Below are 15022 nucleotides of genomic sequence, written 5' to 3' on the forward strand. Positions count from 1 at the left end.
TGTCTGAGAGAGTAAAGAAGAAAGAGCTCTCACTCTGTCACCCTCTTCGCAACATTGGACTACAACTTAGCACAACTATTTACAAGTTATAGCCTATCTCAGTCCGTGTGTGCGTCATCACTCATCAGATGTGTTCATGTGTAAAACAATCTGTAAATGTGTATTGAGATTTGTGAATGTGTCGAGGAATCTGCAAATGTGTTTTGTAGCCTAAATGTTTTTTTTTCAATCTCAGAATCAGTATTCAGATTGGCAAATTTATTGAGATTTGTAAATGTGTTTGATTTTGCTTCTAATGGACCCATAGGAGACATATATTGATTTTAAGTGTTGCTTTATTTGGAGCACAGTTTTAGAAGTGGGCAAATTGCTTACAAAAACAATATTCCATGACATTGCATGTAGTGTAGCCTAGGCCTACTGATAGAAAATGTTATAGATATTGTTCCTTGATTTACCAGCTCTTTGTATTTAGTTTGCTGGCTATGAAAATAATAAGATAGGCCTAGGCATATTTCTCTCTTATCTTATGTAGGCTATTTACTACCTAGCAAGATGATGTTTTTACCATTTGTTTTGGGGAGGGTGGTAAAATGGCACCAGAATGAAGTCACTTTACACCTGTATATTTTCTCGGCTAAATAAACGATCTTCGGAACACGTCGACGAATTGCGCATGCTCACAGAGTGACGATTACCCGAGCCTCCACGTCTGAGCCATGAGCGCTCTGTAACCAATCAGAAGCGGCCACAGTGTGTTTGGAAACAACATTCCCCAGAAAATCCCGTATAACCGCAACAGAAAGTCATTTACAGTCTCGGCTTAGTTAGCACATGGTTCTCTTTAGACGAAACCATTTAAGTCGCTTTTCTTCCGCCTGCTGACAAACGAGTCACGAGGACTATTAGTTGTAGCAAGTTAACAGTATAAGCGCGAGACAACAACGAGAAAGTAAAAATGGACGAGGGGGGTTCTCAACAAAAGACGATGACTCTTTTCATAAAAACGCCCAACCAGGCTCAGGAGGACCAAACCGTCGAAGGAGTCGTTGTAACCTGGACCGTAAAGGATCTAAAAATGCATTTGTCGACTGTGTATCCAAGCAAACCGGTAAGTTATGACGAGGTGGACAAGTTAGCTTGCTAATGTTAGCACAACCACGCTACTTTAGCCCCGGGGCTGTGTGTTGGAATGTTATGACATGGGCCAGCTGGAAGTCGGCTGGAAGTCAACAGCTGTCAGCCATTTGCCTGTTATTGTCTGCCTTTCTCTCTGCGCGTCTGTGTCAGGGGTAAAAGGGTCTCTGTGTTCTCAGTAGTGAATTTTATGAACGTTTGTTGAATTTCACGGGGTTCCTACTGGGAGTCTTCAATGATGTCCTTCCCTGAAATAAAATAAATAGTGTGTGAAAAATAAGTGGAACTGTCCTCACCCGACAGGTTTTAAAGATGGAGTCAGTTATTCTGGAGAACGCTTGTTGTCAAAAATCATCTTTTTGTGAAACATCATAGGGATCTCGAGGAAGAATATCTTCTCATGATCTTTACCCAGCGTAGGCTCTGTATGCAAACTGGTATGTAAAACAAGGGTAAGATTGTAAACATAGCGGTCAACCATATGTAGCAAGTTAGCAACATGCCCGTTTACAGAACATAGGCTGTGTATTAACTTTCAGAAAACACACAGTGTTTGCTGAAAGGACATATTCAACACTGCTCCAGAATCGCTGACTCCACCATTAATATTTAGGGGTAACAGTAGAATTCATAACTAATCAGTTTCAAAGTTATCTCAAACATATCTTTGTTTGTGTCATTGGGATTAAAATAGTGCTGAGTGACTACGTGTTTTCACAATAAATAGCCTACTCAAACTATTTAAATTGTAAATTAGCCTGCTCAGTGCTTAACAATATTATTTTGTTAAATCTTTGCTAATCCTGATTTAAAACACACTGCAGCTGTTTGACGATTAAAATAAAATAAACAGTTGTGATAAGCTGCACACCTTTCTAATAAGAGAGTCAGCCAAGTACCTACAATATTTTACTTTCTGGAAGATTGCCGCCTTAAGGGACACAGTGTACATCCTGGCTGCTGCTCAGATGAGAGCTGAGAAGAGCAGGATCTATGCTTCACTGATGCAGCTGATGTAAAGTGTACAGATGAGGTGGGGCCAGGCAGTAGACTGTAAAACATCTGCGCTTTCAAGTGACAAGACAGGTCCCGAGTTCAAATGTATTCATATAGCACATTTATGAACAACCGTAGTTGACCAAAGTGCTTCACAGCTCGATAAACAAAATGGATGAAAATACACAAACAAATATACAAGAGTAAGACAAACAACAGTAGAAGAGGCCAAAGTGTCAAACAGAAAGCCTACAACTACAAATAGGTCTTAAACAAGGACCTGAATGTTTCAGTGGTCCAAGCAGTCACAGAGTAAAGTTAATGGTTCCTGATCAAGTCTGTCACTTTAATGGGAAAGTGAGCATGTGCTTTTGACAACAGCTGTGTGTGCAGGAGCAGCATACACATTTAAGTACACACCTGGCTAGCATCAAATAACTATCCTAATTGTATTTTTTTTTTAAATTGTCATTAGAAGACATTTACAAGCTACTGCTTTGTGAAAACTGCTGTGACAACCAATTAGGACCATACTTGATCTGGATCCATTTTGATTGGCACGTGGTCACCGCATTATTTGACAACAAATTCCATCACCTACTAATTTTAGCAGAGTGTTGGATATTGGTTTATCATCATTAGTATTGTTATATTATGTTTTATGTCAGTCTGATGTTATTGTACTACTATTGCCTTGCAGGATCCAGCCACTATGAAGATATATTTTGAAGTTGCTTTATCCCTCAAAATAAAGTTTGACCCAAACCTACATGTGTGTTGTGTTCCTGCAGGCTGTGAACGAGCAGAGACTGATCTATTCTGGTAAACTGCTGCCGGACCATCTACACATTAGCGATCTCTTCAGACAGGTATGTGTGACAAGATGTTAGTGAGTGCAAATGGTGGTGCTTACAAACAGTGCTTTGGCTTTCTGTCTAGATAATTGATTGGATTTATATAGCGCTTTATTTCTCTGTGACTCAAAGCGCTTTACAGGGTTCCAGGTTCAATTCGTTCACACACAGTCATACCGGTGGTGGTAAACTACGATAGTAGCCACAGCGGCAGACTGACGGTAGTGATAGATAGTGTCCCCTAGAAATTCATGCCGGTAAAGTTACCACATACTTCCCAGCAAAACCTGAAATCAGTGAAGATCACAAGTAGATAAAACCTAAACCTATTGTAATCTTGTCAATGTCAGGTATTTCTGTATCATTTTTTTATTCTTTAACTTTCAAACGGTAATATTTAAGATGCAAGGTATTTCTAGAACTTTATTCCAAACTAAAATATGTCTAAAACGTGTTTTTATTCAAGTGATGCTTGGATTTCAGTTATAAATGATCCATTAATAAAGATAAATAGTTACTATGTTTAACTGTGTGACCTAGTTTTTATCACAAAGATAAGATATGCACTCTTTAATTAAAAACAATGTACCAGCTTTAATAGTTTTAGCATATTTACAGTAAAAACCTTGTTTGTAAACTATGCAACTATGAGGGCAAAAAAAACATTGTTCATGAATCGTAATGGAGGTAAAATGTTAAATTAATCGTGACATTGAGTTGAATTGCAAAAACATTCAGGCGTCGACATGACCTGGAATTATTTGACATGTGGAAGAGTGAAGGGCAAACAACCCTGCTTCTCCTGTTTTCATGTCAGGCTCCAGTTCATTGCAGTGGTTAGCATCCATACAGTCTGGGTTCTGTTGTTTTTGGCACTGGTAGAAACTGTTTCATGCGCATACAAACAGGGTTGATATGTTTTATTCTGTTATCTGTACCTCCCTAAGGCTTTTCTGTATCACTGTGTTTCACTATGTAGCTTTTCTTATCAGGCATTTTTGCTCTCCACTTTCTCAGACGGACTCCATTCCCACACTGCACCTGGTGTTTGCTTGTAGGAATCCAGGACCACTGGGAGCCAGACCTAAGGTGGGAAATTATGATGTTTACTCTAATATATTCAACCTTCCTCAGAAGCACAGCAGTGTTTTTACAAAGTATGTTAGTCAAGTGGCATGCCTAAGGACATTTAGGCGGCAACCAAATGGATGATACAACCATCTAAGAGGCCAGAGGGACAGCATTAATAAAACATATATACAGTATCTGTGTCCTACTGTTGTTTGATAGGAAAGTTAGTTTTCTTTCTGAAAAGGTAAGGAGTCATAAAAACTGACTTTAAAACCAGTTAATTTGTTAGGCTCTCAAACAGCCATCTATAGACAAATCACCCTGCTTGTTCCCTTCTTTAAAAATGATTTGGATTTGTAAGACAATTTTTTTAATGTGATTTAGAGTGGCTTTTCTCTGGAACATATTCTAATACGGTTGATAATCTTCAAGGGCTCACAAATCTGAATTAATGACACATTCCTGTCAACACCCTTTTTTTAAATTAATTCATGCATTTGTTCATTTGTGTCAGGTGAAGCCTAGGTAATGAAACCTGAGTGCTGTGAAACTCTTCATGGTTTTATTTTTAAATTGTGTTGGCGGTGTGAGCAAAACAAGCTGGTTTCTGTTTGAGCTTGTCAGTTGAAATGTATTACATTTGCATATCGGAATTGTTCCACATATTCACTTCCTTATTGTGCTGTTCATAGGCCAGTCTTTTTCAAATGGATTTAAATGAGTTGGAAAGTTCATAGAAATCATTAGCATTGTCAAAGTCATTTTAGAGACCAGTTATTACTTCTGGCTGCATATCACTCATCATATACAGCAGATCATTGTGAGCAATAAAATAAGCATTCCATTTTTTTTTTTATATAAATGCCTCAGGGATGTTTCAATTGCAGTGACACATTGCTCACATTTTTAAAACATTTTCAAACTCTTCTTCCCTTTGCAGACCAGAGAGATGGAACAGCCAATGACAGCGTCCGATTCCCCCGGTCCCAGTAGCCCCGCCTCCACAGCCCAGACCCCCAGCACACCAGAGCTGAGGCAGAGGAGACAGACCACACCCACTACACCCGCTGCTCACACACACACACCAGGAACCCCCACATGGCCTAATGCTGCAATGTAAGCCATAACGCAGGAGATGACATATCTCATTACCTGTATTTAGTGTCATGACCAAGCATAAAATGTAGCAGCACGTCCGTCTTTGGGATATTTCTTAATAACAACTGATAGAAATAAGATGTAAACACAGCAGTGAGAACCACACAAAGCTGCATGCCTTTCAAATTGTGTTGGATAATGACAACGCTCATTGTCATTCAAATCAGTAAGGTTGTTTTCCACCAGCTACAGCAAACCTAAATCACGTGTTGTGAGATTTGTTTGAGTTCCCCTTTTCACTTCCCTGTCACCATGTTAAAGCGGCTACGAGTAACATTTAAATATCTTTTAAACAGCCTCATGTTTCCTCTGATAATCATAAATTACCTTTAACAGCAAACGGGACCATCAGTGCAAAGAAAGACGTTTTTATATAGTTTTTATTACTGCTTTTGGTCTGGTCGCACACCCAGTCCGATTTTCGGTTCGCTCGTGCAGGCTCTATGGTCACATATCCGTATTGGTTGCAGATTTCAGTGTGGCGCTGCAGCGTGATTTGAGAAGCCTATCCCTCTAGGTGAGGGAAGGGGAGCGGGAGCCTTGTTTGAGACAGTTATTTGTCGTCACAATGACTGGTAACGAGGCTGAACCATCAAAGAAAAAAAGAGAATGCAATGAAGAAAAGCGAAAAGAGAGAGTGACTACGGGCGGGACGAGGACGTTGCCAAGCAACGTGTATACAATTTCACGAGAGCGAGACTGTGTTTACTCCTAAATGAATGAGCGGTTGGTACTAACACAACGTTTGCTTTGCTTCACCATCATCAGATAACCATTATCTGAAATAGTCATTATTTACATCAACAACACAAACACATTACCTCATCGTGATCCATACAAACTGCCGTCTCTCTTTCATTCGCTTTCTGTGAGGACACAGCTCCGTGAGAGAGGGTAGTTAGGTGACGCTGCTGCATCAACTCATTGCAATCAGGTGTGTACTGACTGGCATTAGTTGATGCAGTGTCAAAACCACTCTCACGGAGCCGAAAAGAGTCCTCACACTTTCAACACACGTACATGCACTATATTGCGCCCTTCTCAGTTCACACTCGCGCGCCTGGCACGAGCATTTGCGACAGCGGGCGTCGTAAAAATACTACCGCTTTTGTCCAAAGGGGACGCCAACGTGCCATCTTACTCGTAGTGCCTTTAAGTAACGCTCCATCAGTCTGAAAACTCAATTGGACTTCAAAGAGATCAACATAGTAAAGGTTAAGGCAGCGAGTCAAGAATGATGCACACAGTGGCCTTTATGGCTAAGTATACTCAGTGATCTTTATCATTTTTATCAATGTCTAATAGAAAACTATATTGGTGGGTTTGCTGATAATGCTAGTAAAGTTTTAGAGGAAGTTTTTTTTTTAGGTGGACTTGGGTCTTACTGGGTTAACCAAAATAAATGCAAAAACTATTCAAAACGATGCAAATACAAAGTTATATTTGAGAGAGAAAAGGGTTACTTTTCCTTCTATTATAACTAAAATAAAGTATACATTTTGTTGTTGCTGTGTACACACTGTCTGTATCAGATTGCTCTCACTAGATGAAGCCTACAGTGCTCAACAGATAATAACTGTCTTTCACCTCTGCCTGCAGGCCTGGAGCACCACAGATGACCCAACCTGCCTTTCCCACCTACTCCCTGTACAGCCCTCAACAGCTGCTGTGGCTCCAGCAGGTCTACGCCAGACAGTATTACATGCAATAGTGAGCTCTCATCCATAAACATTAAACTCATACTACTATTCCTTTCGCCTCACATTCTCTCATTGGTCTCTGATGCTCTTAACGTCTCATCTCATTTCTCCACCAACAGCCAAGCGGCGCTGGCGGCAGCAGGCACCGCCCCCTCTGCACCGGCACCAACCATTGGCCAGTACCCTCCTGTCCCCGCCCACCAGGTCCCCGTCCCCGCAGCCTTAGCCAACCAGAACCCCATCAACAACCTGCCGGCCAATCAGAACCCAGCTCAGGACGGCGCCTTCATCAACCCCGGGGAGGCCAACCAGAACATGCGTATGAACGCACAGGGCGGGCCTGTGATGGAGGACGAGGAGGATGTGGATCGTGATTGGCTGGACTGGCTCTACTCTGCTGCGCGGTTGGGCGTCCTGCTCATGATCGTGTACTTCAACTCCAACCTGACCCGCTTCCTGCTGGTGATGAGCACGCTGTTCGTCATGTACCTGTGAGTTCACTCTGTTCTGCATGTTCATGTGGTGGACGAGGGAGGGGACTATAACGCTTACGTCTCCTTTAAACACCAGGATAAGATATTACTTCATGTTTGGAAATGTATACACTCACTATAAATAAGAGCATAGTTTGCACTCCTGCTAACTTACTCTATGTCACTGAATAAACAAAGTGCCGATGACTGTGTGTTCTCAGTCGGTGCGGCCTTCAGGATATGTAGCATTGAAACCAGTTATTTGGTAGAACTTTTATATAGCAACACACAAGTGAAAGCAGCTGAGCTCAATATATCAGTTCTGCTTAACGGAATATGTTGGATTTTTTGGCCTTCTGTTAAAAGTATCTATTTCAACATTTACTTAATATGTCCCGGTCCCACGCTCTGTTTGCTGTTGCGTGACCCCTTACTTACCCACTCTCTATCTCACTCGCTCGCTCACTCACTCACTCGCTCACTCACTCACTCACTCGCTCACTCACTCACATACACATTCCTTTCCTTTTCATCAGGCATGGATTCAGTAGGTGTAGAAATGCATTGGTTATGAACAAATTACTTTAAAGTGAGAGAGATGGTGGCACTATTTCACTGAGGGAAAAATACATCACTTTTCCTATTACTAAAAGAAAATAACTTCACGAGATGAATGATAGAAACTGTGTGTGTGTGTGTGTGTGTGTGTGTGTGTGTGTGTGTGTGTGTGTGTGTGTGTGTGTGTGTGTGTGTGTGTGTGTGTGTGTGTGTGTGTGTGTGTGTGTGTGTGTGTGTGTGTGTGTGTGTGTGTGTGTGTGTGTGTGTGTGTGTGTGTGTGTGTGTGTGTGTGTCTGGCCCTTTGATAACACATGACAGTCTACAGTAAATACATTTGACTAATGTTTACATATCGGCAAGAGCTGGACCCTTAATGTTTACAGACACAAACTGCAAATGTGTTTCTATGCTCCACACTCACATTCTCTTTGTTTCACTCAGTTCTTTTCCTCTACTCTTGTTTTGCCCTATCACTAAGTTAGGAATGTAAACAGGATAGTAATAATAATTCATTGTATTTCTAAGACGTATGACCAGAGTAGTTATTAGTAATTAATGAAACCCATGGAGCCTGTTGGCAGCAAAAACAATTACAAGATAAGGAGGTGTACTGTGTATTAATGTGAACTATCTGGACAACGAGGAAGTGTTCCCAAGAAGTGAAATCACAATTATACCACATTTTTATGGGTCAATGATGTTATGTTCACAGTGTGCTATGCCGCCATTTTCAAGTCAACCAAAACAAAAAGGAACGCAGGTTTAACTCGATGTAGAATCCAGTGGAAGGATGTGTACAGGAATGTGTTTTTAAAGTGGGTTTGGTTCTAACATTGGCACAGAGACAATTCAGTGGTTTACATCTGTTTGTATCTGTGATTTGTCCTCAGTTTGGTTTTGGCCTCAACATGTTTTGTAGCATTTAAATAGATCCTGCTATTGAGCCCTACACGGCACACGAGAAAGACTGCAATCATTGTTAAAGCCATTGATGACTATGGCAATCTAGGATGCATGTCCTTAATGCCTGAGGGTTTTCTGAAAAAATAGTATGAATTGTAAAGTCTACCAAAACCTTAATATCTAAGCCTGTGTAGCACATAGAAACATGAAATAAAATACATTTAAAAGTTAAGGTTCACAGGTTTTATTTAAACATGCTCCCTTAGCGCTTACAAACCAACACATTTTTCTAAACATCGTCAAAATTAGATGGGGGAGAAAATAATATAAAATATTTAAAAATAATGTGCTAAACGAGGTTATAATCCTGCTTCCTTTTAGCATGGATAGTAGTGACTGAGTGTGCAGTGGAGGGATAAAGATAGACAGATATAGGAAGGAGAAGATAGCTTTATTTTATTATTTAGTTCAGTTATCACTGGCACCATAAATCCGACTTCCCAGTACAACTGGAACGCAGACTGACTCCTGCTGTCGGGAGCCGATCAGCTGGTCCAAACGGCTGTATACCACGGAGATGAAAACGAAACTGAAACTTAACTATCGCCTGGCTGGGCTGAATTTGAGTTGGAGCAGCAAAATATAGCCTAAATTCATAAATAGTGTTAATAAATAGATGCAATGTGTTGTGTGATTTGTCAGTAGCTTATAGTAGACCTTGATTCTGCGCACCAAACGCCACTAACTGTTCTGTAATACACTATCGCCGACACAGCTGGCGTATTTTTTTTATTATTATTTATTTATTTATTTTTTGATTGGCGCGATTTTCGGCAAACCACACATTTTGGGTGGTCACGTGGTCTTAAAAAATCAACAAAACCCACCTCAAGTGTATTTGAACCAATGACGGTGCATTCTATGTTGGGCACGCCATGAAAATTAGATAAAGGAACAATGCTGCGCGACGCAGCATCAGGCAGGAGATACAATGTGGCATCGCGCAGCATCAGGCAGGAGATACAATGTGGCATCGCGCAGCAGCCGTCATCAATGGGTTAAGGGAGACATGACAGAGGAGGAAATTAAGTTTTAGACAAGTTCATTTCACTTTTCCCAGCTTGCTTTTTTGCTGTTCACATGGCACTAATATAGATGTATTCTCTGTCCACAGACACACAGCCGGCTGGTTTCCCTTCAGAAGGCGAGCGCAGGTCCAAGGCCCCGGCCCTGCTGAGGTGCAGCACAACCAGCAGAACGAGAACAGGAACCCAAACCCACAACCAGTAAGGGAACATGTTGTCAAACTACAGCTTTGTAATCTGCTCATATCTCAGTGGTTCAAGGCCTGTGCTTTGTTGACATGACATTATGGGTCAGTGTGTGTCTTTAACCTGCATGGTTGTTCCCTTTTCAAATGTAGCAGAATTCCACTTGTTAAAGACATCAAATTATAGTAGGCTTAGGTTGCTTTTACACCTGCCGTTTGGTTAGATTGCGTTTGCGCAGGTGAGAACACAGCAATCGCATTCGGTTGAGCACCAAAAGTGGACCAAACAAGTAGCCGAGACCTTGTTAATTAGGTGGTCTCTGTATTCTTCCAAACGGCCCAACAGCACAAAGCACTGTGTAACGATCCCGTAGCCAGCTACAATATGCATTATGGGATTGGGGAGACGCACTACTTTCTGTAGTTTCTTTCTGTAGTTTTCCCCATGGAAATTCTGACCAATTGTAGAGCTGTTCAGGAACAATGTTATTGCTCCGCCCCAGACACATCTGACCAATGAGTGAAAAGATTGTTATCACATGGCTTATGTCGCTGCATTTAGAGGTGAAAAAGAACCAAACAGATGAAAAGCTAAATAATGTATCTTTCTCGCTTCCGGTTCCAACCAAGGAATGGAACTGTAAGCAGACTATCAGGTGTTAAGTGCCCTTCGTAATAGGTTGATTTATAGACAGATAAATACTTAATTATTCCAGAAAGGGAAATTGTATGTGGCTTGAAATAGTCAGCTTAAACCGAAAAAACACTTTTAAGAATACTTTGTATTTAGCTGAAAAACACTTTGATGCATACTTGATGAATACTTATGTAAATCCTTCGTGTGCTGTTTACTCAGGCTGACGAGCATGCTGACGGCCAGAGGGAGGAGCCTGCCGCTGCAGAGGACCAATCAGACGAACAGGAAGCAATGAGGGCCGTTCTAGTGCCTCCTCACAGGGTGTCAGTGGTGTGGACCGCCTGGCTCTTCTTCAAAACCTTCTTCTCCTCTCTCATACCTGAGGCCCCTCAGGGTTTGGCCAACTGACCTCTTAGGACAATAACACCTTTTTCTTTTACATTTTTATTTTATTTTATATATATTTTATATTTTATTTTTTATTTTTGGTGTGGAACAATACCTTCTGGGGACGATGCTTAAAAGGCTGGCGGAGCTGTCAACTCAAGAATATATCAAATCAAGGCCGTTCAAAAAAGATTGCGGCCCCCCCCAAATGAAACACATACTTTGAAAGTAGTGCTAAGAGCTCCTGTGTGACATTGTTCTATCTTTTCAGATAGAACTCCAGTCTGCTGGTCGGTTGGTTTTAGCCCTCCAAAATGTTTTTTTTTTTGCTAGGTGACAAAGGCTTGTAAAATATTTCCAGCTACCTGGACGGTTCCCATGAAACGACAGTAGGTGGCAGCCGAGAGTCCAGACTAAACCTCTATGCTTGGTCACTGTTGGGACTATTGTGTCTGAACTATTCTCCATGTGAGGAGATGTGATGTTAAGGCTTCGTCTGAGTTTTAATAAAGAAGTCAATAATCCAAATCAATAGTCTCATACTTGTAAGGACTAAATGAGCAATGTTCAGTTAGAGTGAAAATCCTCTGAAACGGACAGAATGCACCACTGTATCTCATCTATAATCTAGATTTATCCAGGAACATATTCATATTGTTCCATTCAGTCTGAGTTTGATTTACAGCTGTTTAAAGAAGGACAGATGTATTTGTTTGGACGCTTTGAAAGCCCATACGCATTTGAACTGAACTTCTAGCATTAAAATAAAATGCCTTTGACAACGTTCTGTCAGAATTCATCTGTTGTGTTATAGGCGTCTTGAAAAGGTCTAGTAGGTTATTTCAAGATGCATAATGTAAAATAAATCATTCTAGTTTTGTTTGGCAAAAAACTTAATTGTAATATTCAGCAAAACTCTATGCAATTCAAGCAGATCCATTTCAATCAAAAAGAAAATACTGTAAATTCAAGCCAAGTCAAACATTAAAGGCCTACTTCACCGGTTTGAATATGAAGGTGTATTGAATTCTGAGATCCTATGTAGTATAAATGTGCGAAAAAAATTGAAATCGGTTCATCCTAGCCTGAGAAAAGGCAGAAAGAGTGTTTTTTTAACCCTATATTTCTCTTTCTCGTGACATCACAGAAAGAGAAATATAGGGTTAAAAAAAAAACTTACTTTGTAAATATTACTGTGATGTCTTTTACTGTGACATTACAGTAATATTTACAAAGTAAGTTTTTTTTTTTAACCCTATATTTCTCTTTCTGTGATGTCACGAGAAAGAGAAATATAGGGTTAAAAAAACACTCTTTCTGCCTTTTCTCAGGCTAGGATGAACCGATTTCAATTTTTTTCGCACATTTATACTACATAGGATCTCAGAATTCAATACACCTTCATATTCAAACCGGTGAAGTAGGCCTTTAAGTTCGATTGTATCTGTTGAATTCAGTCAACAAATGCACAAGATGAGATGATTTTGGCCTTTACTTGATTCCGTAAAGTCACTGCAATGCACATTTAACTGCCTCAGTGCTAGCAGAGAACTGAGCGCTACTGGAACTTCACCTTATAAACCGAATGAGAAAAGAAGGACAACTTTTCAAATCTATTTGTACCTCCTCATGTGAGATTCCAGACCAACAGTTGTGTTACTCAATGACAGATGGTGGCGAGTGTGACCAAATACACATTAGTCTTCTTCTTACTGCCAAACAGTCGGCTTGCATTATCTGTACAATGTGATGTTGCCATAGTTGAAAAGAAACGTTCTGTAAATATATGTACACCAAGCACTTTACAACATGTATCTTATGCAAGCTTCTTATCATACAGGGACAGGGGTTATGAAATATTCTTCTTCATGGGAGATTTCTTATATAAATAAAATGGCTAGAGGGCTCCATTTTAGTGTAGTTCTTTCACAGAGGGGAATGTCGGCTCATGTCTAAAATCCCATTCAAATCAAACAGGTCCGATCGCAGAGAATTTGAATCACAATAAACATTGCTTTCCAAAATAATGTTTCCATTATTTTTCAGAAACAATTTTTTTTTTAGAATATCTTGTGGAATTAAGGCAAGTCAGCTGGCTTGTATTAGTGCTCATTTTAATATTTTCATGTCACAGGTCATAACTTCTTTCGGTTAACATTCCAAATGATGAACTACTAAATGCTGCCCCCTTATGCCATTATGTGACTCATGTTGTTTTGCATTGATTGCCTTTGGTGCGTGCATTGCAAATGTATAATAAGGAATTAGTGGATTTTACTCTGTTCTCTTAACAATGATTTTGTAAAAAGGGTTAATTCAAGAGGTGTAATTTTTCTTGTAATCCAATCGATTTTGTGTTCTGTGTGAGCCCTTGCTGTACATTGTTAGCACCTTGTATAATAAGAATTTTAAATAGAATGGCTTTTAATCTCACTGTCTTTCTGAGAGAAGCTTCCTGATGGATGCAATAAATGTTTTTAACTCTTAACGGCTCTTGATTGTGTTGATTTGTTGCACATGTGCTTTGTGAGGTGAGGACGGTGTTTTCTACGGACCAGTTTGTTGACCCCATGTTTTAAATACAGTAACTGGCTGAAGGCTAAAAAGGTCATGTCACCTTTAGCATGGTAAATATTGTAACATTCAGTACACTCTCTGTTGCACCGGCCCCACTGTATCTACAAGTAGAGTTTGCCACATGCACCTGTGTGTGCGTAGTTTGCAGTTCTGGTTACGGTTCTTATTCATTGTGTGTGTCAGGGCGGGTCCTATCTGGGGGCCCTTAGCATGATAACCTTGGGGCCCCGGCTTGTGGTGGATAGTTAAGTATTGCCATCGCAAACCAGCAACTGTATGCAATCATAACTCAGACAATTCAATTTCATCTGTGACCAAAAGTCAAAGTCAAAATTATTTCTATGGCACATTTAAAAACAACATCAGTTGACCAAAGTGCTGTACAAGATACAAGACTAGAGCCTACCTCTTTTAACATGATGGGCTGCAATTCTTTTCCTGCTTATTGATATTACTTTTTACTAAGTGGAAGGCTGGAGTATCTAGGTTTGTGTGTGTGCATGTGTCCGTGTGTGGCGGTGGCGGGATCACAGTGTCCTTACACATTTACTTTGCAGTAACAGCATGTTACCCTGTAAGCAAAGCTCCACACACACACACACACACACACACACACACACACACTCGCATTACATTACATTAGTTCCCCCCTTTGTTGTTATCTTCACTTTGTCTCTTGTGTCTTTCTGTACCTCCCCCCTTCATCCCAAACCCTATATTGTCACCGGGGAGGTTTGAGAGAGAACAAATAGACTCATCAGGTTCCACCACTAGGGGATGATTAGTTCACCTTACAGTCTAGCTTCTGTATCTCTAGTTTCCCCGTGAGCCAGCACTTGTTTGAAAGAGTCTTTGTTCAGAGGGAGTTGGACCTGAATGTAACTGTGTTTTTACACCTGATGGGAGAAGTAGAATAAGAAGTTTAGACGTGCTATTAAGCAGGAGAGCAGATTTGGATACATCACTTAAACATCTCCAGTCTGTATAGGCTAAGTGTATTCCTTGGAGGATTTCTCATTTGTCATTTAAAAAGGCATCTCTGTGGGGTATGTATACTGGTTTTGATAACTGCTGTGCTACATTTTCTTGAAACCTGTTAAAATACACCAATTGGCAATGTTTCAGCACATAGCATACGTTCAGTGCTGTTGTATCTTCTTGTCCTCCGATTATTACATTGTTTTATATCCCGTGCTATCACTAGTCACCTTGATGCGATTCATATATTAAAAAAGAAGTAAATGTCATTGGTTTTGAAATGTAAATGTTTCAGTCATTGGATAGTGTGTGTCTCTAACTGG

The 15022-nt window shown here is 40.4% G+C and overlaps 1 protein-coding gene across 1 annotated transcript; it reads left to right on the forward strand.

Moving 5' to 3' along the window:
* Nucleotides 1–771: 771 nt before the first annotated feature.
* Nucleotides 772–12255, forward strand: herpud1 (homocysteine-inducible, endoplasmic reticulum stress-inducible, ubiquitin-like domain member 1). The gene is made up of 8 exons (XM_080027301.1): nt 772–1111; nt 2925–3002; nt 4005–4076; nt 4999–5174; nt 6816–6926; nt 7036–7407; nt 10025–10136; nt 10977–12255. Exons 1-8 carry the CDS (start codon nt 959–961, stop codon nt 11163–11165), a joined length of 1263 nt encoding a protein of 420 aa, XP_079883427.1. The 5' UTR covers nt 772–958; the 3' UTR covers nt 11166–12255.
* Nucleotides 12256–15022: the final 2767 nt, after the last annotated feature.

This window comes from Ammodytes marinus, assembly GCF_949987685.1.
Source record: "Ammodytes marinus genome assembly, chromosome: 5".
NCBI lineage: Eukaryota > Metazoa > Chordata > Actinopteri > Uranoscopiformes > Ammodytidae > Ammodytes > Ammodytes marinus.

What these genes read in the sequence shown, in the direction of transcription:
- herpud1 (XM_080027301.1), top strand. Translation starts at nt 959, where the DNA reads ATGGACGAGGGGGGTTCTCAACAAAAGACGATGACTCTTTTCATAAAA. An exon ending in CACTGGGAGCCAGACCTAAG is followed by an intron (nt 4,077 to 4,998) that starts GTGGGAAATTAT and finishes TTCCCTTTGCAG; the next exon opens with ACCAGAGAGATGGAACAGCC. An exon ending in ACGCTGTTCGTCATGTACCT is followed by an intron (nt 7,408 to 10,024) that starts GTGAGTTCACTC and finishes CTCTGTCCACAG; the next exon opens with ACACACAGCCGGCTGGTTTC.